Source organism: Alosa alosa, chromosome 19, assembly GCF_017589495.1.
Source record: "Alosa alosa isolate M-15738 ecotype Scorff River chromosome 19, AALO_Geno_1.1, whole genome shotgun sequence".
Classification (NCBI taxonomy): Eukaryota; Metazoa; Chordata; class Actinopteri; order Clupeiformes; family Clupeidae; genus Alosa; species Alosa alosa.
The window spans coordinates 18,074,235-18,097,989 of record NC_063207.1 but is presented as its reverse complement, the minus strand read 5'-3'; the positions used below and the strand labels follow the sequence as shown (position 1 = coordinate 18,097,989).

The following is a 23,755-nucleotide window of genomic DNA, read 5'->3' as shown; positions in this document are numbered from 1 at the left end:
TGCACAACATGCCTAGTGCTTCTAATCTCAACTTTCTTACAATGAGGGTTGTCAGTTGCTTTATGTAGAGCTACTTCATAACAGATATCACTGCCAAGAAAAATCAACACACTCTCGCCTGGGAGTCCAGCCCAATGTATGTGGAGAAGCACACTGGCACTTTAAACACAGTGATGGTCACTTTGGTGGTCAAGTTAGTTTTGTCTGATCCTGCGCCGCGCCGTACCTCCAGGTCCGAGGAGGTGAACATGTAGGGGATATTCCAGCCCAGGGTGCCGTACTTCTTTCTCTCCTGCACGATGGCGTGGAAAAAAGCAAAGGCTGAACACCAGGCTCTTCCAGGCGGAGCCACAGTCGGCCTTGTTGAAGGTCTTGTCGGTCACCTCCCCGTTGATGCCCACTATGTGCAGCAGCTTCTCCTTCAGGCCCTGAGGAGACTCCACAGCCACCTGCAGTCCACAACACACACTCCATGTCAGGGGCGGACATCTTAGATGCTGTTCCACATCAGCATAGATGCCAAATCAACTAGGCATCTATAGACCCTTTCAACAAAAAAACAAAAAAACAATGCTTGAACATTCTATTTGGTTCCCAATCTACTTCCTCTGCATTAAGATAACATATGGAATGTTAAAACGGAAGCCTTGTGGGGCCAACTATGATGCTGATAATGGAACTCTCTTGAAAGGGTCTTTAGACATAAACTTGACTTGACGAAAGGAGTGAAGGACAGTCTGACCTTAAAGCCCCTCTGTAGTATGGATACTGGGAAAACCGGGTCGGGTTTTGAGGAGAGCCACAGACGGAATTGTGGGTCCAGATCAGAACCTTTCCACTTCAACCTGCACAACAGAACAGCCAAACCCCTTACTGACCACTCACTCACGTACATTAAAATGAGATTACAGCAAATAAAAATAGAAATGTCCTGAGGCAGCACACACACATCTAATACACATTCATATACTTCTTACACATATAACAACAGAAATTTAAATTAGTGTGAACGTTTGTCACGTTTGGTCAATCAAGACTACTGACGAGTTCACGATGGTGTGCAGACGAGGCATGAAGGAGGCCGCCAGGTGGCAGTTCTGTAGGAAGACCCAGCGGCCCTTGAGTACTTGTGCCTTGCTGACCAGCTCATCGGCTCGCGGGCCCTGGCCCTGGCCCAGGGACACCATGTCCAGGTGCAGGCTGCTGCCACGTTGCTCATGGGCCAGGCGTAGCAAGAGGGAAGCCGGGTCTGTGCCTATACACACACACAGACACACAAACACATACATACATATACACAAACAGACACACACACACACACATGTGGACTCATATACACACAAATGCACATAATAAGAGATTATGTGGTTATGAAGTTGTGCAAAGAAGAAAAACTGAGACAATGTGAAGCCTTACATGTAAAACTGCTTATGTAAGGTGGGGGAGTGTGTGTGTCGTGTGTGTGTGTGTGTGAGAGTGTGTGTGTGTGTGTGTGTGTGAGAGTGTATGTGTGTACCAGGTGAGAGGAGGAAGATGATGGGGATGTTAGAGTTGGAGTGCTCGTAGACATCATGCAGACTCATTTTGCTCCCTTCCGCATACTTTGCTCCAAACTTTTCCAAAACAAACCTCCTCACTTCTGATATGAGACACTCTGCTCGCAGAACCTTAATCTATAAATGAATAGTCACATATAAATTTCCCTGAAATTCAGGGATGATCAGATAAAAAACATCTCATTATATAGAGGAAGATCTTACATTATTTATATTCTATTATATTGTCTTTTATTTTATTATATGCAAATACAATGTAAATGGCACAGAATTGCCACATAATATGACTGGCAAGAGTGGGGCAAACTGTATCAAAACATTAAAACATTTTCTGGGAGGCCAAAACATCTGTGTTTGAAAAAAGATGGTCTTTTATTTAAGAGTGAACTCTCTCACAGCAGATTACAAAAATGTCAAGTCAGTGATCCTGTAGAGGAAAAAACACTGTCTGCTTTGCATATTTAAAAAAAAAACAAAGCCTACATTCACACATATGCACATGTACTCTACAAACCCTAAATCCACACACACTCATGCACAGATACACACCAGAATAAGTCTTTGGAAGCCAGACAGGTTCTCCCATGCAAACACTGTGGTGTGTTTGATGCTGACAGGTGTGGTCGCCACAGGTGCTAACAGGTGGATCAGATGAAATAAACAGTTGTTACCATATTTACCCCAATTTAGTGAGCAAATGTAGAGCCAAAACACCACAGAGGGGACTTCATTGCTATGGAAATCATGCAGCTGTTCAAAGACAGCACAGCTCCCCACATCTTTTCACAATATGTACAGAATGTCAGCTGATGTGCTTGCACACGCAATGATACAGATAACACAGTTTGATTAAGCAAAACATATGAAAATGATCAATGAGTGCCAGTGAGTAAACAACAGCAGGTCACCACACCATCATTCTGAAGCCTTTGAAGTCTAAAGTCACTAACCTGAGCCTGGCTCCATGTACGGCTGACCCAGGAAGCTGTAGAGGCCGTCAGCCTGGTGGAAGGCACTCCACTGGCCCGGGTTGGCCTGCAGAGAGTGACACAGGCCGGAAAAGGCCGGAAAGTGTGCGCTCAGGTACTGGCACTGGGTCCACATGCTGTCCGTCAGCCAGTGGGCGTAGGCCGGTGGCTCATGGGTCTTCGTCGGCGTCGGCGCCCCCGTCAGCATTCTGGCCAGCATGGGCGTGTGTAGGAAGGCGTACCACTCCTTGGCTGGCAACGGCTCGCGTGTGGGGCAGCCAGATATGGCGCAGCCACCCTCCATTTGCATGATCCGACAGCACATCAGGAAGGAAAAGCACAGCTGGTGCTCAGCGAACAGAGCCAGGGACACCTCCTGTGAGAGCCAGAGAGAGCGAGAGAACACACACGGAGAGAGAGACACATCAACACATGAGATGGACTGAGCACATAATAATAATAAACATAGTAATACTTTTTTAGTTGTAAGTGCATTTCAAGGCTCTGTGACTGTACAATTAAAAAAGTTCAAGGACGTTATAAATTACATACAGACAGAAGAACAAACACAGGACCAGAGAACAAAGATACACAGACACAGAACATAGTGGAAAGACGAGGTGTGAAAAGTACTACAAGAGGGATTACACATGATGGAGGAAATAAAATAAAATAAAATAAAGAAACAGAATAAAAGCAGTTATGTGGCAGTGGGAAGACGTTAGGAGGTGGAGGCCATCGTAAACACACGTGTGCTTTCAGCATGTTTTTGAAGGTAGAATGTGCCAGTGGCATGGCATTCCAGAGTTTGACCTGAGCTGACCTTGTAGATACTCTCGGTGATGCGATCCAACACAGAGACCAGGTAGCGACTGTGGTCCATTGTCTCGAAGTCGGTGCGGGTGACTGAGCTGCACACCCGCGTCGTCGCTCCCTCCCCCGGCCTCTCGGGCGCCTCGTTGCCCCATTGCACCGCTTTCATGTACTTGTCCAAGAACCACTCCAGGGAAAACTGGTACATGTAGTTGATCTGGGTGAGCTCGGTCAACACGATGTACAGGTGAGTGCTGTAACTGGCGATAGGCAGGTATTTCTTGCGTAACTCGCCAATCTCCTTGTCTTTGTCCTTGGCCATCTGGGCACGCTGAGAGATCTTGCTGAAGGTCTCTTTGGTCTTTCTCATGTTGTCAATGAGAGACTGGTCATCCAGGATATTCCCTACATAAAAAAAACAAATGGAGAAAGTGCATTTCAACATTTCTGATTTTTCTGACCTACATTTCTAACCAACGTAAACATTTCTAACCTAACATTTCAAACATACGTAAACATGTCTAAACTGACATAATGCACTGGTAACATTTTTAAATTAACTTGGACTTGCTTGAGCACTAAAACAAGGCATAGTTATAACACAAACCATACCTCTTAAAATTAGAGGATCACATACCACACAAACACAAACACACAAACAAACAAAACACACACACACACACACACACACACACACATACACACACACACACACACACACACACACACACACGGCCTCCCTCCCTGACCCATGGTTTCCTGCAGCAGCTGGAGTGACCTCTCCTCCAGCTGGTGGAGGTCAAAGTGGTGTGCGATGATGGTGTGCAGCAGCTGGTTGTGTTGCTGCTCCAGTTCTGGCTGCTGCAGCTTGAATGCGCTGGACAGCAGCTGCTCCTGCAGGCTCTCGTATTCCGCGTTGAAGTTGATCAGCTTGATGATGATGCACACACCCGGCAGGAAGTGAGGGTTGGGCAGCGAGGTGGTCAGGTACAGTCTGGATATGCATTTGATTTAAATCAAATCAATTCAATTCAGTTCTGTTTACAGCATCAACACAACTGAAATTGTCTCAAGGTGCTTTTCATAGCTAGGAAAACGATAAGTTGAATGAAAGGTGGACATTCATACCACATGCCAGTGGTCGTGGTTAAGATTAAAATTCACAAAATTGTTTCTGCTGATGCAGATGATGGTGTCAAAGCTAACCAGTGTAGAGAGGCAGTTTACTAAAGAAAGGATGCAAGATGCAGCATGCATGAATATTAAGACCAGCAGCCAGTGACTAGGGAAATCTCAGGCAAATTACCTGAAGTTGGGATTGTATTCTAATTCAGTGTCTCCAATCTTGATGAAGGAATGTCCCTCTCGGATGGTGATGTTTTTCACCAATACTGGTCGAAGACAGGGGTCCACATTCTCACTTATGTCCTGATGGTAAAAGAATTTTGATTGAGATCTTGTATAAGTGACTCTGCATGTGCATTTCAAGACATAGCAATGTGGAATGATCCAACCTGCTGCTTTCCAATGTTCTGTAAATTGGTCTTTGTGAGTTAGGAGTCCTCCCGACTACTTCTAATCTTTCCCAGACCTACTGTACAGTACAGTAGGTGCTACTTTTAGCACTAACAGGCTTTTTGACTTATTCTTAGTACTGAAGTTAAGACAGCCACACCCATTATTTTGATTAGTTTCTCCTAAATTTGCCAGTTAGGAGCTCCTTTTAGTCTTACGATTCTTTGTGAATACGGGCCCAGACCAGGGTTGACCAGGGTTGCACAGGGTTGTAGACGTGTAGCGTAAGTACTGCATAAATAATGGGAATATGGGATGTGCTTATGGAGTATGCAAGTTGTTTGTAGGTGTGTGTGACTGCGTGCAAAAGCGGGAGCCTCACCTGGATCAATACAGCATCCCCCATGCGAATGGCTCGCTCCACTGTTTTCATGTAGTTGGGGTTGGATGCCTGGACCTTGTAGAGGCCCACTCCCTCCTTACAGATCAGCCAGCGCTTGGCCTGTCCCTGGGGGTCCACAATCACCGGGCAGTGGGGCCCGTTCTTTATGATGATGGCGTTCTCGGTAGAGGTCTGGTCTGATGGGAGACCATTGTTGTGCCAGTGCTGCACCTAAAGGTACGAGATGGCATTTTCAAATCCTATCAGAGACAATAGCATGGCTAACACAACAAGAAAAAGCAGCACAGGCCATTATCTAGTCAAATCACTTCTGTACACTTCAGTGTATTAAGCAGTAATGTAATCCATAGCCCTCGAGGCTACCTCATTCTTTTTGGTCATGGTGCCGATGAAGGTGTAGTCCTCGGATGCGGCGATGTCGGCACTGCGGCACGACTCCTGCCAGGTCTTGACGAGGGTCTCGCGGTAGGCGGCGGTCAGCGGGCCACAGTAGGTGATGAAGGCAGCGGAGATGATGGTGTCGCCCACAATGTGCTTCAGCTGCAGGTCCAGCTCAGTCACAACGCTCTCCCAGCGCTCCTGCACACAGGGACACACAGCCAAACATGGCTCCATCTGCCAGATCCATACCCAAGACTGACTTAGACTGTTTGGGGGTACTATTTTAGGCTGTTGTAGGCTATTATAGTGGCACCTCCAGGTAAGGGAATTCATCAATCAGATAATTTCTAATAATTTCTAGTGAAAACAAACCAGTTTAAAGTCACTGGCATTAGCAAAATCCCACAAGGAGTCCAGACCCTTAACCCTTGAGCTTAAATATAGGATGAAAAGACATCATAAAACCGGTCATAAAGTTGTCCTAACTGTAATTCATGTGAGTGTGCACAGGGGGGAGCATATCCTTAGACCGACCGACCGACCTTCTCATCAGACAGGGCTGCAATCAGCTGTCCAGCCCTCTGCACTCGTTTGGTGGTGAGCTCCCTCCGGGCAGCCAGCTCAGTCTTCTCAGCCACGCTGGCGTCATAGCTCTGCTGCAGGTCTGCCTGGTGGCGTTCGATCTGCACAGGAGAACAGACTCCAAGTCCAAATCACTGAATATGCTTATGGGGCTGAAACAAATGTAATCCAAGTTAATAGAGAGAGAAACAGAGAAAGGTTTTACCTTTGAGAGGTTCTTCTGTTTCTGCTTGATATTCCACTTAGCCTTTGCGAGGGCCTCTTCAGCCACTCTGACCTTCTTCTGTTTAGGCTCAATTATCTGTGATCACAGGAGACAAATTCAATGCTGTAGCAACAACCTTGCACATTATTTTGTATTATTACAGTGCATGAAAATGCACAGTTCTGTTATCCGAAGTCTTCTTCTTCTTCCTCTTCTTCTTATTCTTCCCACCAAATTTCTGCGTCTAATTCAGCTTTTGTAAACTTTATACTTTTTGAGATATTAACAAAAAACAAGCTTATTTTTCCCCATAGACTTTGCATTAGTACTATGACATCACAATGGGCTAATTCAATTCATTTGCACCTGTATCAACTGCCAGCTGCTCAACTAGGCCCCATCAAAGAGCCAGTTAAACTGATTGCACCTGTATCAACTGCTTTCTGCTCAACTAGGCCAACTCTCTCTGTGTCTCTCCATTCTACAAGGATATACAGTAAGGCACATTCCATCCAACTTTCTATCTATTCATCCTCTTCAAATCACTCACTCATCCACCCATTAAACTATCTATCAACATCCATTAAACAATCTGCCTATCAACATCCATTCAACTTTCTGTCTATTACACTATCTACTGCACGTTCAACTTTTAAATTATATACTCTGTCTCAAGCGTTAAGCATACAATCGGGCTCTCTTAAGACTACAGATCCTGTTCAACTATTACCTCTTCTCACAACTGTTTCAAAATAAATGTCCTCACTACAATAATTCACTATGTAAATAATTTAACTATTTAAACTACTCTTTACTATTTAATTGTTCAGCCATTCCAACTGTTTCCTCTGCCCACAACTGTTTCCAAATAAAAGTTTGTTTTGCATTTTATGTTAATATGTTTTGCATTTTCATGCACTGGTCATTTCCTCGAAATTACATTTTCTAGTTCACATTACTATCACTGCTCTGCAACCTGAAATATATATATGCTCTTCCCCAGCCCCACCTTATTATGGGAATTGTGATAGTGTATGCTGTACAGTGAGTGTGTGTGTGTGTGTGTGTGTGTGTGTGTGTGTGTGTGTGTGTGTGTGTGTGTGTGTGTGTGTGTGTGTGTGTGTGTGTGTGTGTGTGTGTGTAAGGGAGAGAGGCCCTAACTTATTATGTGATTTGTGATAGTGTATTCAGTACCATGTGTGTGTGTGTGTGTGTGTGTGTGTGTGTGTTTGAATGTGCTGTGTGTGTGTGTGTGTGTGTGTGTGTGTGTGTGTGAGGGAGAGAGGGCCTACCTTATTCATATTATGGTAATGATCCAGTGCAAGTATCCACTGGCACATAGAGCGGCAAGCCATGGACACTCTGCCCACCTTCTCTGGGGTGAATTCAGGGTCTTTGGAGTATCTCCTCAGGTTGAAGAACACCTTAAAGAACAAACACACTGAAAACTTATGGAAGGGTAGCCTACTGTAGATGTCACATAACGGTATCTCCAGCCCTTGGATCACCATAGATTTGGTTATAATAACATAAACTGGTACAGGCCTCTTTACATATCTGTAGACAGCTACAATAAACATTATTTATGCAAGGCAGTTACAATGTCCTTAACAGATGTCAAGGTAAGGAAAGCTTAACAGATGTAACCAACAAGGCCAAAAGTTAGTTTTACTTGAAAAAAATACACGTGGCTATCCAGATAATGGAAAACGAAGTAGTTCCAAAATCAGCTAACCCCAAATATCAATGATACAGCTGTTTTTTCTAAAAATCAATTACGGTATATGGTTTAACCACAGACTATAGCTTAAAAATACTTTGTCCCATTCCTAATATTACAATGGTCAGCGCGGTTGTCCAGATCAGCCCACCTTCTCTGGCAGGCTGTCCTTGTCCAGGTTGACCAGCCTCTTGAGGAAGCCTGGATCAGCCAGCAGCTGCTTTGCCACAGTCCAAGTCGGCTTCTGCTGCAGCAAGATGCAGATGGCATACATCACAGTCAGAACCAGGTCCGGTGGGTTAGTGTAGACCCTAAGAAAATATTTCACACAAACACATTAATATGTTTCACAAATTAATTCAGGAAGTATGATTTTTAAACCAGAATGGACTGAGGATGTTAAGTCATATGGACATCAATCTTACCTTATCTCTGAGATATCATTTTTGTCCAGGCTATCTAAGGCTGCAATAGCATTCTCCAGTAAAGGCAAAGCTTTATTCAAATCAGCATGGGCCTCCTACAGTATAAAATATATCACAAAAGGTCAAAATGCACCAAATGTAAATCCATGCAGCAAAGACGACGGAACAACAATTCTAATGAAAGCTCTGGGGTTTCAGATGAAAGTGGCAAACCTGGGCGTAGTCCTGAACTATTTGAGTCTCCTGAGCCATAACACCCTCCTCCATTTGAACGATGGCTCTGACCTGCTCCACAATCTCAGCATCCTTCTGAAGCTTCTCCATCAGAATTTCTATTTCCTATCCCACACAACACACACAATCACCCATTCAGCTAAAGTCCATTTACAGCCATTCAGCTAAAGTCCAGCTATACATATTTCCGAAGTTCTTAAAAAAGGTATGCATATCTGTTGTGGAATCAGTGTTGATGGCAAGTACAGTACAGGGAGACAGGGATCACACCTTTGATTTCTCCTCTATTTTATAGCTCAAAGCTACAAGTTCCTCCTTCATCACAGTGACAAGAGATGTTGCCTCTGACAAAATAGTAAGTCCGTTCGTGTAACGATTCCTTCAAACAAAGAAAAACAGTCTCAAATTCTGGTCTGTGCCCTGTGACAGTCAATAGGCTTTGTATCAAATGTTCACCATACAACGGATTTGCTTGCTGGAATACCAAAAGTGACAGTACAGTAAAGGTGCACACACTTCTGGCCAGCACCCTGTGGGCACTGAAGCTACATCTGTGAGCGTGGTGGAGCAGCGGGATCCAGCCCAGGGTTGAATACCGAACCCTCCACTGATCATCTCTGACTCTTTGGATAAAGGCATCTGCTAATTACCAGTCACTTTCCTTTCATTTACTTTTACATCTTACAACCGCAACAGAAAGACAGGCAGGCCTGTACCTGATGCTATAGAGTTCCTCCTCTCTGGAGTAGAACATCTTGGTGAAGGTGGACATGTATTCACTGAAGATGCTGGGCACCACGTAGTACGGCCTCCTGGTCTCCTGCCAGTACTGTTCAGCAATCTGGGATACGCTGTAGTGCATGTCTACACAGGCATGGGCCACTTTGTCCTGCAAGCCCTTAAATATCAACATAAAGAAAGCACTACACAGTCAACACACTATTGCACCACACTATGGAAACACATTTAAATATATGCAACACAATATCAGAGTGTATATGGAAGCATCGTTGGATTCTTTCTCTCCTGTTAATGATGAAGTTCAGAGGTGGCACCATGCCTGAAGGCCCAGGATTTGTTTACTCAGAATTTAAGTGTGTTGGCAACTCATCTTCATTTGCATGCTACTATAATCATCACCAGAGTGGCATCGCTACCGGCACAAAGCAGTGCGTTGTCCCAGGGGGGTAAATGGGCCCATTCAAAAAAATGGCAGGCGCATACATATGAAAATTCTGGCACCCTCCAGTCATCTAACAAAATGCCCTCAGGATCCCATTTCATCCACTCTTCTTTAATCTTTCACAACCACTATTCTGCCTGCAGAAGTTGTCATCCTCCTGAAACTGCTTCTTAACACACTACAGATGTACCTCAGGGATCAGTACTTGGGCCCCTTGTATTTTCCATTAACAGCGCTTCTTTAGGTGAGATCAACTACTCCCATGGATTCTCCTATCACTATTATGCTGATAATATTAAACTTTACTTGTTTTTCTCACCAAATGACTTCTATTTCTGCTCAGATCTCTGCATGCCTCAGTGATATTTCTAAAGTCACTTTGTGACTTTAATGGCAAACACATTCACAAGCAGTAACCGGTGGGTCTTACCCAGCCTGGATGGTTGAAGTCGTTGTAAGTGCTCTTGGCCACCTGCAGCAGGGACTCTCTGGACCACGGGCTGTACCAGTCGATATTGCAGCAGCCAAGTAGGGCCGGATGGGCCCAGCAAAACTGGCGCAAGCGAGGGCCCGCTGGGCTCAGCGCTAGACAAATGTGCAGCCTCTGCCTGACTTGCTGAGGGAGAAATGAACAAACACAATACATAGAGATACAGCACACATTGAGCTAACTGATATAAAAAAAATACAATTAAAGATGTTGAATGAAAGAATTTTAGGTTAAACTGTTCAAAAAACTTGAAATAGGAAAAGAATGTAATTGAATAACCATTATACAATGTCATAAATACCTGTGCAGGACAGATAGCCATCAAACTTATCATGCTAACCAACTAGTTCTCCCATCCTTTCTCATAATACCACTCTGTAACTCAAGATAACTTGGATCCTACATATAGCACCTTTAAAAACCAGCTGCAAGTCAAATATTTTGCAAACATAACTACCTGGGCTGAGCAATTTACCTGTATGAAGTGGGCATACGCCTCCCTCTTATCTGTGTTGCTATTTGTCTTAATCTGAGAGATGATGTGGTCTATTTCTTCACTGGTAAATAAACCAGGAACATCTCCACACTTCAGAAGACAGTCCAGGTCCTTCATGACAGAGTCCTAATACCAGCACCAAACAACAAACAAAACAGTAAACAAAATATACAGATGAGCACTGTGCCAGACGAGCTGATATCAGGTCTGCGACACTATGTAGAGAAAACACCCAAATACAGTAACACACTTGCACAGACACGTGCACACTCACACTCTCACACACACATTCACATTCTGGCCAACCTTCAGTATTTCAGCATCGGTCATGAGCAGCACAGTCCGTTTCCGGTGGATGCCGGACTGATAAAACACCCTCTTCAGGTCATCCCGAAAGTCAATGTAGGTGCAGTTGTGGGAGACAGATAGCTGGTACAGATGGCAGCCAGTAAGGTGGCACGCCAGCTTCACACACTCCTCCTTCCCAGTGCCATCAAGCCCAATCTAGAGAGTCATTTTAAGCAAAAATCTGATATTATACTGTATACAGGATTTACTATGCACTACCAAATACTAGAATATCCAGTTACGCTTTACTTGACAGTGTCGACATAAGAGTGACATGACACTGTCATGAATGTGTCATAAACAAGTCATAAACTTTCATGACATAACGCTTCTGTTATTAAGTGACATTCGGTTTTTGTCATAACAGGTTAGGATTAGGGTTAGGTTTAGGGTTAGGGTTAGGGTTAGGATTAGGTTTCACGTGTCATGACAGTGTCGATACTGTCAAGTAAAGTGTTACCGAATATCCTTTCTGTTCATTCCAAGTACATATTGAAGTGTTTTTGCTTCAATTCACCAGCATCATGTGGGCTCCCTGCTGGCGGAAGATGCGAGCGGACCGTGTGATGTGTTCCACAGCCTCTCTGAAAAACACCATTGGGAACTGCCAGCAGACAGGGAGGAGAGGCAACATTACCAAAGAGACAACCAAATAGCACAATTGTGTTCATGGAGACCTCATTTGTATAATTGGATTTTGTTAAGGGACATAGTTCATTTTAGATGTTATTCTATTTTAGATATGCTATGCTGCAGTACGTCAGACACACTACACACTGATATGGATACATTTCATGCTAACGGCTAGTCCTCTAGCACTACCTTGAAGCACATATGAAATGCTCTGAGAACCTGTTAGGTCCACACCACCACACTGTCCCCTCTGTATGCTTTCACCTTAGGCTTTGTCATGACATGCTTCTTGTGGCAGTCCTCCAGGGCGCTGAGAACCTTCTTTTTGTCCTGGATGTGCTTGTAGATGCGGGAGTCGGGGGGTATGCTAGGGTCCAGGTAGTCTCCAAACATCACAGGCTCCTTCATGAGAGCCTCTGCTGTCCAGAAGATCTGGCACAGGAACAGAGGTGGGGACACTATTGTGAAAGAGGCATGGAAACACAGAGACAATCCATACAATACAGATAGGTGATCAACAGCAGGCTATAAGAGGAGACCTACTTTAAAGTGGATCTGGAGCTCATTGGAGAGGATCTGGTGGAAGAGCTTTCGGTCTTGGTCCTCCATGAGACGGTCATGGAACACTCGAGAGGCCTCGTGGGCAAACAAGTGAGCAGCCGCCTCCTCTGACCTCAGCTCGGACTCGTGGGATTGCATCAGGCCATAGATCACCTAGTAGGATGTATCCATGGGCAAGTATTATTAACAACAAGCTATTCTACACGGCCATACTTAAACTGGATTAGTATTATATTGTTATAAACTTCCTAACAAAAACTCATATTGATTTCATTCAACTATTCAGCAGTGCAATCCTTGACAATGTCTCCACACACTGTTATTACTGTAACAATATGTACCGGTACCGTTTGATTTGATTTGGCAAACACTTGTAACTCTATGCTAAGATACTGTGATGTGTCTTACTTTGGACAGGTCTCTGAGGTTGAATGTGTAGTGGTATTTGGCAGGCGTGGGCAGTACAGTGTGGCACATCTCCATGTAGACAGCGATGGAGGCTGACACCAGAGCATTGCAACACTGTCGCACCTCCTTACAGAACTCCCTAGAGCCAAAGAACTTCCCCAGTTGAACCTGTTTAGTAAGGTATGACAAAGAAAACAAAAACATGCCCCTCAAGATGCATGTAGACATGTGGATGCTACCACTAACAGTCAACCAACAGTCATACTATAATGTCCTTCTCATTCAATACTAAATGACCACAGTTAACTTGTAGATACACTGTATTTTCATTGGACAAAAGAGGACACCACATGTTTTGTACAGGAAACAACATCTTTGCTAGAGCTAAAAGCCAAACCTTACAGCTGACACGTGGAGGGCAACACAGGTCACCATACCTGAAAGATATGATGCATGGTGTTTTGGGATGGGTGTGTCAGCACCAGCACAGAAAAATGCCTGAGTAGCCGCCTGCTCAGTTGCTGCCGACCGCCACCAGGGGGAGCCCCTGCTGCACAGAAGGTCACATCCTGGATGCCCTGCAGAAACAACAGCAAAGGCGTTCATGTGGGACTCTCAAGGAGCTCTTGCAGAGGACAGTTTCTGTTTGGATAGTGGCTGCATTTGAGGTTGCATTTGTTGGTCACAAATTAAGTTTTCAGATATGCTGAGCCAATCATTCATAATTCACTGAACATTTGAGGTTCTCATAATAGTATGATGCCTCACCTCACATAAAACAACTTAAAGTAAAGTTAAGTGAGACAGGACAGTAGTTCTCAACTTGAGCAGGGTTGAGAGAAGTTTTATTAAGTAGCGGTGTTACCCAAGCTGCTTTGAAGGCTTTGGGAAATGTGCCATTATCAATTATCATTTGTGCGGTAGCTGGTGCGATGGTCGATAGTTTGTAGGTATAGGGTCCAATGAGCATGTAGTAGGGTGGCTACATGTCATGATACTCCAAATGTTTAGATGGAACAGAGATGTTTTCCAAAGGTACTTACAAAGGCACTGACTGGGAATTGAACCTGAATTAAAGGGAAACTTGGCAGGATTTCCCCCTCTGCTGGAGAAATTGCACATTATGCTATTTCAAACTGTGTGAAAAGGTAATGATAAAGCACATGGATTTGTTTACAAGCTAGCGAACTGTTAGCATAAGTTTGGCAGAACTATGTGGATGTTACAAGGTAAGAAACACGATTTAAAAGCGAGTTTCTTGTTTCTCACTTCTCTTTCGGGACGGTAGTCTCAATGTTGCAAGGTTGGTTTTCCGCCTGGGGACGCTAGGGGCAGCGGGAAAAGTCACCATTTTCACCGGAACAGGTCATTTAACCATCCAAATGATTTCTAAACGGGTTTATTAAGTTGAAATAGTTGCCAAGTTCCCCTTTAACTGTGTGGGAGGTAGCAGTGCAAACTACTGTAACACCAACACCACCAAAATAAGCTACGAAAGACTAAACACAGACTGGATTTGACAGAGGTATAAATAGAAACATATTTGATGCTTCTGCTGTAAAGGACCGAGCTGTGTAAATAAGAGACTGCAGTCTCGGTACCTTCCAAGTGAGTGTCTTGGCATCATAAACTCCCTGGAGCTCGATGAACTGACGAACCAGCTCCAAGCACGGCTGATCGCCACCACTATCTGGCACTGGCATGTTTATGTCGTCCAAGAAAATCAATACCTGGAGACAACAACAAATTCAAACTTCAAAGACTTTTTTTTCACACTCTTTGTTTTACATGGATGTAATAGGAGCACACAGGGATGCAGATCAAAACACAAAGCTGCAGAAGCTACTATTCCAAAACTGGCCAATGAGTTAGTTTGTTCTTGGGTTTCTAAACCTTCTTGTTTTTGGGCCCGCCGAATAGATTTTTGGCCCTCTTGCTGAGGCCCTGCAGCACGTGGGCTTGTAACTGTGAAGGCTCCATGTGTGCAGTGCACTGCAGGGTCCGGGTCATGATACCCATCTCCACTGGGCCAGACTGGATGCCATTCAACCTCCCAAACAAATCCTCTGTGCAAACACAAGACCACACATAAGTTGAGGGAGATCTGAGTGAATGACTTTATGAAGTTATCTGCCTTCTCTTTCTGTACTTTGGGCAACTTGGCTATCTTAGACCTTTGTAACTTGACTACCTATTGTTGCTCTTAAGTTACTCAGCAACATTGTAGGGTGGCTGTGTGTGTGTGATTATATGTGTCTGTGTGTGTTGAGTTTGTCAGGCAGATAACTCAGAAAGCATCTCTAAGAACAGAAGGCAGGGATTTTATGAGAGAAATCTTACTCATAGCTGACATTACAGGGCTCTTGTCACCATCTAAGAAGCCATCAGTAACTAGAGACACATCTTCCAGTAAGCTGGTACAATAAGAAAACAAATAGTTAATAAATTAATTTCAATTCCCTCCAGTCATTTTTGTGTAAATTATGTGGAATTATACTCAGAATAGATAACCTGGCTATCTTGGCTTGATTATGCAGAAACACTTGTCCAAGAACAGTTAATGGGTTTCCGATGTCCTCTTGGTCCTTCTGTAATTTCTTAAGCATGCTCTCAATCAGAATGGACTTCCCAACCCCTGAGTCTCCTGTTGTTTAATAGCCCCAGGGACAAATAGCACAGCATTACTTGTGTTACAACATGACTCTATGGCATTAAAATCCAGAGAGTAACCTGTGAGATACCTGTGAGCAGAACTGGCTGGTTGTTAAGGAGGAGCAGACTGAGCAGGAAGGAGTAGCGGATGCTGTCGATGTTGCCCACATGCTCACAGCATGGGCTCTGGCCCAGAGAGTCATTAAGATATGGATTTAATATGCTCATGCCTAAAGGAGAACACACACACACACACACACACACACACACACACACACACACACACACACACACACACACGCACACACACACGCACATGCACACGCACACACACACGCACACGCGTATTGTATTGTTCCACAAAAGATAAAAAACCTTTTCCAAAGCATTCTGTTGTAAAAGGATTTGCATTTTGACAGAGGTGGAAAAGTCCAGCTTCAGAAAGTAAAAGTCCTACCACATATCTGTGCCAACCATTCACTTAAACCAGCTGATTCTGACTCTTCAACTCTTCAGCCAGGTAGAGCAGCTACTTGGTGAGATCACCTGTGTTAAGTGCACATGTAGAACTAATACATGGTTAGACTTTTCCTTTCTGAAGCTGGACTTTTCCACCTCTGCATTTTGGGATGCTACCTTTGCGAATAAGACTGTCAGTAGGGGACACAAGCTCATCCCACAGCACAAAGCTATTAGTCTGAAGATCCACAAAATAACTGAAGAGTGTGCGGTTTCCAGTTGGGAGAGTAATGCCTTCAATGAACAACAAAAAGCAAGCTGTAAGCACAAGCTGTAAACACAAATTCTAGCCATATGTACTGCGTGTTGCATATTCAAAATAGTGCCCATAGGTTTATAGAATAATCACTGCGATATTGTGGTGGTTGTAGTAAAACAGTTATTGCTAATATAAGATACTATATTAGTATATTATATAAGGTTTCTATTATTATTGCTCATTATCGTTTATTCTAACTATTTATTGTTCTACCCAAGTGCCTTCCAGTTCTGTGTTGTTCCTTGTTTGTAAAACAGACAAAGTATTCAATTAAGATTTTTTTTTGGTTTCCCATTTTTTTCTGTTACATGACATTGAGCAAATTTTAGAGAATGGATGTGTTCACTGTTCCCCAAGGTCAAATGTTATCTTGGGAACATCATAATCTAAATAACTAAAGAAAAGCAAATAGCGACTGTTGTGTCTCAGTGTACCATAATGATGGCCTCCATCGAATAACTTTCGGAGCAAACTCTGAAACTCCCGTGGCATGGTCTTCAGAGGGTCACTCTTTTCTTTGAAGGTCATGGGAGAATCGTCCAATTCATCCACATGGCTGAAGACTCCACCAAAAGCCCAGGTGTAGGCAAACACATACAGTTTTCCCAGTAGAGATGTCAGCTTTTCTGGGTATTTTTGCAGAAACCATCGACACTCCTCTCTGTGGGAAGATTAGGATATTTATTATTATTACTGCAGAAGGCAGAAGGGGGGTAGAAGGGAGGAGCCATTGAGGTGTTTTGAAAAGAAGATGAAGGGAAACAGCATGAGGGAGATCGTAAGGAGGGAAGGCAGGAGGCAGATTAAGATTAAGAAGAGCAGAGGGAGGCTGGCTTTAGGGACTCTGACCTTATGTTTGATGCCTCACTGAGGTATATTGAAGTCTTCTGGGAGTTTGAAGAGGGTTGTGGCACATCTTCACTCTTACCTACATCACCAAAACAAAACCCGTTTGACACATGAAGTCCATGTCACTTCAGCACTTCACACACACACACACATACACACACACAAAACACACAAACACACAAAAAAAAGACAAAAACAATGTGGGCTGCTTTAACCATACCCAAACCACCATTCTTGTCCAGCAGGTTAAAGATGGAACCCAGGATGCTGCACAGGGTCATGACTAAAGACAGTTCGGGGATGGGGAAGCTGAGCAGCTTCTGGTGTTTGTGCATGAACGCCACACCATGTTCCACGGTGTTCTCAAAGAGTTTCTTCAAGTAGGCCACGCCTTGGTCCTGCAAAGGCTCAGGCAGCTCCTGGAGCCAGCGGTCCACAAAGAGCTTCCAGACCATTCCTAACGGATCCTGCATGACAGCAACACACAGCCCGATAAACCAGCTATATTTTGGGTGTGGTTTGGAAACAACATGCTCTTAGACATGTGCTTCTGTGTGAGTAACAGTATTGATATGACAAGCTAATAAAAGCCTACAACAAATAAATACCTGTTTTGTACTTATAAAATGTTACATTGTATACTCAAGTTGGCTGGAGCTCTTGAAATAAAGTGGTCTGCAAATATTTAACAAGGTGCTGATTGTAACCAGGTAGACTGATTGTATACAGATTCCTATTCCTAATGGCTGATAGCACCCTCAGTATATCCACTGCATACTCCAAGACAGCCATAGTAGGAACAAAGGGTAGCTGTACCACATAGACCATAGCACAGCGGCTAATAGTGGCTGGAGTGGCGTGGACCAGGGAGTCAATTTCAAAGAGGAAGCTGAGTCCCTCGGGAAGGCTGATCCGCTCGCCGTTCATCAGACACAGAGTGCGGCTCTCGTCCAGGGCTGTGTTCAGGCTCTCCACCCACAGGTTGTCCACTGGGCCGTCCATGATGATCCAGCGCCACTTCTCAGTATGACGCGCAGCTGAGTACACAGAGATTACTATAATTATACAAATACAGGCGGACATTAAACTTCCTTGTGTGATAAACTGAGCTGCAACAATGAACAAGTATAACGAATGAGTATAATCTTTGAAGCTACATTAACAATTTCCTGGTGTGATTAGAGCTGGGAGGACTGTGTTTTGCTATGTATGTAACAGGTATACAACTCATTAAATATGGGCAAGAACTGTCAAACATACAGTATTTTGTACAGAATAAAAAAAGTATTTGTTTTATGTGTGCAAGAGACCCCTTTTCTTCCTGAGCGTTTAACAGTCGTAGATCAGCACCTTGTTGGCAGTGGCCTGTTGAAGCTTGGGGTACTGGGCCATGTGTTGCGTCCTCTGAAGACAGTTGCTGGTTAAGGGAGAGAAGAGGGGAATCACCATGTGGGTTGTGTGGTTGCTGACAACGCTGTTTCAATAGAGTAGCATGGATCATATCACCTTTCAGAAGGTACACACACATCACAACTATTTCCATGTTGTTTTCATAATTCCACAAATGAGAACCTAAACAGCTAAATAGGCACAGTGCGTCATGCTGCAAGTTGCAATGGATGATTCATTCAGAAAAAACAAAATCTGAAAGGGGTGAGAGGAGGACATAATCATCAGTTTTGGGTAAACTGCCCCTGTTCCCAAAGGTTAATGCACAGGCATAGACTCACATTTCTCCTCTTCTCCGCCAGCTGTGTGAGCTCTTTAGCGTAGGCCCTTATGACAGAGGCCAGCAGGCCGTCGGTCCACTCCAGAGTGTTGGGGTTCCTCTGACCAAAGAGCTCTCCCAGACCCAAGCACTTTGCATTAATCGTGAAACAGTCCACATTCATTATTTTCTATGACAACAGCACAAACAAACAGACACATGAAGTCATTCTTATGGACCGTACACCCTCTTAAAACAATTATCATACACATATCCATTATCATATAGAAAACATATATACAGATATGACATAACAATGTCAGCATTCTGTACATATAGGCATATCTCTGACCTGGACACCCATACTGGACCTCTTCCTTCTCTGGTCAAGCATCATATCTAGAGCATGCTGCAGTATGAGTCTCACTGTGGTTTTCCCACCTCCTGTGGGCCCCACCAGCATAACTCCCACACGTGCCTGCGGCACACAGGAAAACACTTTACATTAACCACACAGGTAAACATGGAACTGCCATGAAAGGTGCAAACATATCTGTCAGTGAAACAATTCAAGTTCAAATTCAAATTCAAAGTCAAACAAAATGAAACACAACACAACATACAATATTATCTCAAGAACAGCGCCATTGGATATATTAGGGCGTTATATTTTGTTATTACACGGCTCTTCAGAGTGCTGCAGAAAGTTTCATTCACATGAATGGGCCTTCCCAACGTTCGGGCCTATGTTAAATCTATATAAATCACCGGCACAGTATATAATCACCGCTGTCAATGGCAACGGGTTGATTAACGTCTTTCATATCCCTCCACAAGAATTCCGTTCGCTTATTGCAATGGAATTTCATTGAAAGGGAAAGTAAGCTAGTAAGACGTTGCCACGCAACACCTGAAACTGTCAAGTTCTATCTGGCAAACTATTTATTTTGTCAGAGGAAGTCACGAAACGGTAGCAAAATCATTTTTAAAGATTCATTGTGTTAGGTTTCTTTTCTCGTTTTGGCAAGTAGCCGTGTAATAAGCGGGATAAAGTCCCTTCAGGTCGAAGCAAAACCCCTCCGCTGCGCGTCGGGGTTCTGTTCTCCCTGTTGGGACTTATTTTCTGATAATTACCGGCGGACAATACATTATCCCTTACTCATTCAACGTAAGGGATATAAGACTTTACAGTATTATATTTAGCATTATGTTTGTGCATCAAGGCTCACCAAAATCTGAGTGTAGAGCTGGGTGGCCTTCTCTGCTTGACTTGGACACGGCTCCAGCCCTAGAATACTGGTAGCTGTGGTGATGGCAATCTAAAAAAACAATACAACAAGGCCTCCATTAACACAATGAATGTCAGTTAGGAATTACTGAACCTTTTGTTCCTATCTGCCTATCTGTTCTTGTTAAGCACTTATCCTCTTTTCTGATTACCTCCAGTTGAGGGTGCTCGGCTTTGGGAGCGATGACATTTGGAAATATGTCCTGCATGATGCTCTTGAAGAGGGGCACATCTTCAGGAATGAGCTTAGGTACATTAAAGTCTTGCAGGGCACAAATAATGATGTAAAACTCTTCCTCTGAGCTAAGTGACATCCTTAAGAAGAATGAAAACACAGAGAACTGATCGGACCTGCATATTCAGTGAATAAACAAAGTAGGATTAAGCTATAGCCTATATACTCACGACATTTTGGCTCTTCTTATATGTCCAGCAAATAGCAAAACAGGCTTGATTGCCCTCATGCTAAAGTCATAATGATCCTGTGTTAGGACAAAATTAGGTCAGGTAAGGGTTAAAATCTTCTACATTTTTGAAGGCAAACACAACGGTACAATACAATAATTATGAAGGGAAAAGACAACCTGTGGGGACAGCTGTTTGCTTGCAACTTGGTAGAGGTGAACCATCTTTCTAGAGAGAATTTTGGCAGATTTGAATCCCCCCGACAACAGAATAATTTCCGCAATGAAGTCGACGTTGGGCACCATCATGGCCACAGGCCGAACAAGAGTCTTTAAATTCTCTGGGAGCTCTACTCGACCTCGACAGCTGGTGAGAAGAGTGATTCTTATGTTTTATGTTCATACTCTTTGTGCAACAACACAACCATAATGGCAAATGCAAATGAGTACTATATAAAATGCCAGGGAAACACTTATTCTACTACCTACTATTGCAAACACTGAATAGACTGAGCCACAAACAAGTGTCTAGATTGTTCTTCATCAATCTAAACAAAAAGGTTATAACAAAACATATTTTTGTAATTGATAGCCAAAATAAAGAAAAGGAATACTAGGACATACCTTGGGTTCATGGTGATGAAATAACCACATAAAGCATTCAGACGGATGTCTCGGCCCTCAAACATAAACCTGCATTCAGACAGATCAATATATAAGACCCTAGGGTTAATTACTAAAGCTATTTGGGATTATTTACATCAGATAACACCATGCTCTACAAAAATGCAACCCAACTGTGACGTTTGTGCATACCTCACGCTATGGCTGTTCTTAGCTGCTTTAATGGACTGAAGCTGGGCAGCGATGACCGAGAGCACCTCCACACTGATGCAGTTAAACTCATCGAAGCAGCACCAGGCGCCACACTGCACCATGCCCGAGAGCAGCTTCCCCATCATCTGACCACAACAACAGCTGATATCAATGAGGCTGAAGCAGTCACTAGACAACATGTGACCAAAAGCACATCACTCTTCCTCACCTTGTAGTCCAAACGAGCTGTGCAGTTCATGACTAGGCAGAATTTCCCCAGGACCTGTGTGTAAAAAAAGGAAAAACAAAAGCTCACATGACACATTCTAAAAGCGTGTTAGTGTTTTTTCAGTTCCCAAAACCACAACAGCCATACATTTGCCAGGTCTTTGACAGATTCGGTTTTCCCAGTGGCTGCAGGTCCAACCAGCGCAGCCCCGAGGTGAAGGCTCAGGGCCCTGGTGAGGGTAAGCCAACAGCGGTCAGTGAGTGGGGTGATGATCAGCCGCGGCAAGCAGCCCTGGTACTCATAGCCATAAGGGAAGGAGGCCTTGGCCTGCACCACGTAGCACATTGAGGTGGTGTCATGCCAGTCATAGAGCAGCTGCCTACAACGCAGCACAAAGGGAGCATACGTCAGAGGGAGCCATGTCATCTCACTCACCAGTGCCACAGTGTTCAGTGTGAGACAAAGTACCACCTATGTGACTATGCAAATACAAAAGTGAATTATGGCAACTGATTGGTAAAATGCTCGCTTGTAATATTAGTGAAGGTACAATGGACTACCTGTTGGTATAACCAATCCCTCATGTGTGAGAGTAACATGACATTTACATAATTGTAGGCATCCAAAAGGCAAAGGCAGCCTCTACTGCTGATATCTACATAGGAAGATGAGCATCATGCATTTGGTGGTCGGTATCAGCTGGGTTTTTTCCCTCATAACTCTTACTTAAACACTTAGATGGCACAAACAAAGTGCAATCTGACCAAACTGCATGCATGTAGTACGGTACTTCCAATTTCCCTCTATGAATTCTAATCCCAGGTAAGTGAGATGTAAAAAACTTTGGGAGGCACCACTTGCGCGCTATGGGGTGAATTCTCCCATGTGCGTAAGGATGCGTAAGTAAAAAAAAAAACATGTTAGCCACCCGTGTGATGGAGGGATTTATGCTTTTTGGGAAGAGCAATCCCAAAATCTGGGCGTTTCTTATGTATACAACTCTTGCACGCATTCTGCCACTGATTTAAGCATCTTTCCAGCTACGCGCTCCAGAGGGCTGTATTAACCCATTTACTCCTAAAATGCCTACTAAAAACCCCTATAGAATCCTATGGCATTCTAGACTAAATAACCTTATTTCCTGAGGGTTTTCTGAAAAAATACTAGAAATTGTCAACGTCTACCAAAATTTAATATCTAAGCCTCTGTAGCACCTAGAAACATTAAATAAAAAGCATGCTGCGCTACGCAGCAACCAGCAGGAGATTCAATGTTGCGCTATGCAGCAACAGGCGGGAGATAGAATGTTGCGTCATGCAGCATCAGGCGCGAATGGGTTATGGTTGAGACCCACTACAAGGTGAAACAGTATATTGCTCAATGTCGGCAATAGGCCTAGTTCTAAATACCGTACATGTAGGTTACACAGAACGTTACAAATTAACTTTTTAGTATCAAATGTGGTACTTACAGTAATATGCTGATACGGCTTAATGTTTTTCCCCATTGCAGTGTCACAAGGTGGCATATTTCCAGACATTACCTTATCCACAAGGCCACATTGTTAAATAGGGAAACAGCCGTTATAATCACCAATTATAATGGTGAATATATATTTGGATATATATATATATAATGGTGAATATATATTTGGATATATATTCACCATGCTTATGTTTTCAAAATCAAAGACTGGTTTGTGTTCTTAATGTAAATGGCATTCAGGAGTCAATGAGAAGTTCCACGTTCCACGTTTTCATATCAACCTAAATTAAAGGAATTATCCGGAGTAAAATCCACTTTAGATCAATTTACGGATGATTGGGAGACATACGTTGAGTTGACATCAAAATCATGTCATTCGGATGTGTTTTGAGAAAGTTCGATTTTACCGTTTTTAGTCAAAACTCGTTAGCCTGTTAGTGACCAGGGCATGTCATTTTGCCGCTACAAAACGCTATTTTTATACCTCTTCTACAGTTCCAAACAACATTACACTTACGTAGGAAGTGAGTAGAGGGTCCCTAAAGCCAAACTGAAGTATCCCGAGGTCTTTATGTGGTCGGATAGAGAGTCCAGAATGAATTTCATCAAGACAGTACCTTTCCGG

The 23,755-nt window shown here is 43.6% G+C and overlaps 1 protein-coding gene across 1 annotated transcript in view; it reads right to left on the bottom strand.

Moving 5' to 3' along the window:
- LOC125284681 (dynein axonemal heavy chain 6-like) overlaps window positions 1–23,755 on the bottom strand; it is a 43,650-nt gene that overhangs the window by 4,991 nt on the left and 14,904 nt on the right. The window contains 49 exon segments of the mRNA XM_048228745.1: window positions 227–313; window positions 315–449; window positions 743–845; window positions 1,045–1,255; window positions 1,517–1,673; window positions 2,106–2,191; window positions 2,507–2,900; window positions 3,348–3,742; window positions 4,087–4,331; window positions 4,644–4,765; window positions 5,235–5,465; window positions 5,619–5,834; window positions 6,179–6,319; window positions 6,424–6,519; window positions 7,716–7,847; window positions 8,295–8,454; window positions 8,569–8,663; window positions 8,782–8,907; window positions 9,073–9,181; window positions 9,519–9,700; window positions 10,416–10,601; window positions 10,951–11,097; window positions 11,278–11,475; window positions 11,837–11,923; window positions 12,217–12,384; window positions 12,496–12,666; window positions 12,922–13,089; window positions 13,359–13,499; window positions 14,523–14,651; window positions 14,815–14,987; window positions 15,262–15,335; window positions 15,433–15,565; window positions 15,663–15,803; window positions 16,210–16,326; window positions 16,786–17,012; window positions 17,201–17,279; window positions 17,421–17,667; window positions 18,017–18,237; window positions 18,551–18,617; window positions 18,931–19,098; window positions 19,261–19,386; window positions 20,138–20,227; window positions 20,349–20,511; window positions 20,602–20,678; window positions 20,781–20,967; window positions 21,225–21,293; window positions 21,417–21,562; window positions 21,646–21,699; window positions 21,793–22,024. Of these exon segments, the coding sequence (XP_048084702.1) occupies window positions 227–313; window positions 315–449; window positions 743–845; window positions 1,045–1,255; window positions 1,517–1,673; window positions 2,106–2,191; window positions 2,507–2,900; window positions 3,348–3,742; window positions 4,087–4,331; window positions 4,644–4,765; window positions 5,235–5,465; window positions 5,619–5,834; window positions 6,179–6,319; window positions 6,424–6,519; window positions 7,716–7,847; window positions 8,295–8,454; window positions 8,569–8,663; window positions 8,782–8,907; window positions 9,073–9,181; window positions 9,519–9,700; window positions 10,416–10,601; window positions 10,951–11,097; window positions 11,278–11,475; window positions 11,837–11,923; window positions 12,217–12,384; window positions 12,496–12,666; window positions 12,922–13,089; window positions 13,359–13,499; window positions 14,523–14,651; window positions 14,815–14,987; window positions 15,262–15,335; window positions 15,433–15,565; window positions 15,663–15,803; window positions 16,210–16,326; window positions 16,786–17,012; window positions 17,201–17,279; window positions 17,421–17,667; window positions 18,017–18,237; window positions 18,551–18,617; window positions 18,931–19,098; window positions 19,261–19,386; window positions 20,138–20,227; window positions 20,349–20,511; window positions 20,602–20,678; window positions 20,781–20,967; window positions 21,225–21,293; window positions 21,417–21,562; window positions 21,646–21,699; window positions 21,793–22,024 (7,609 nt within the window).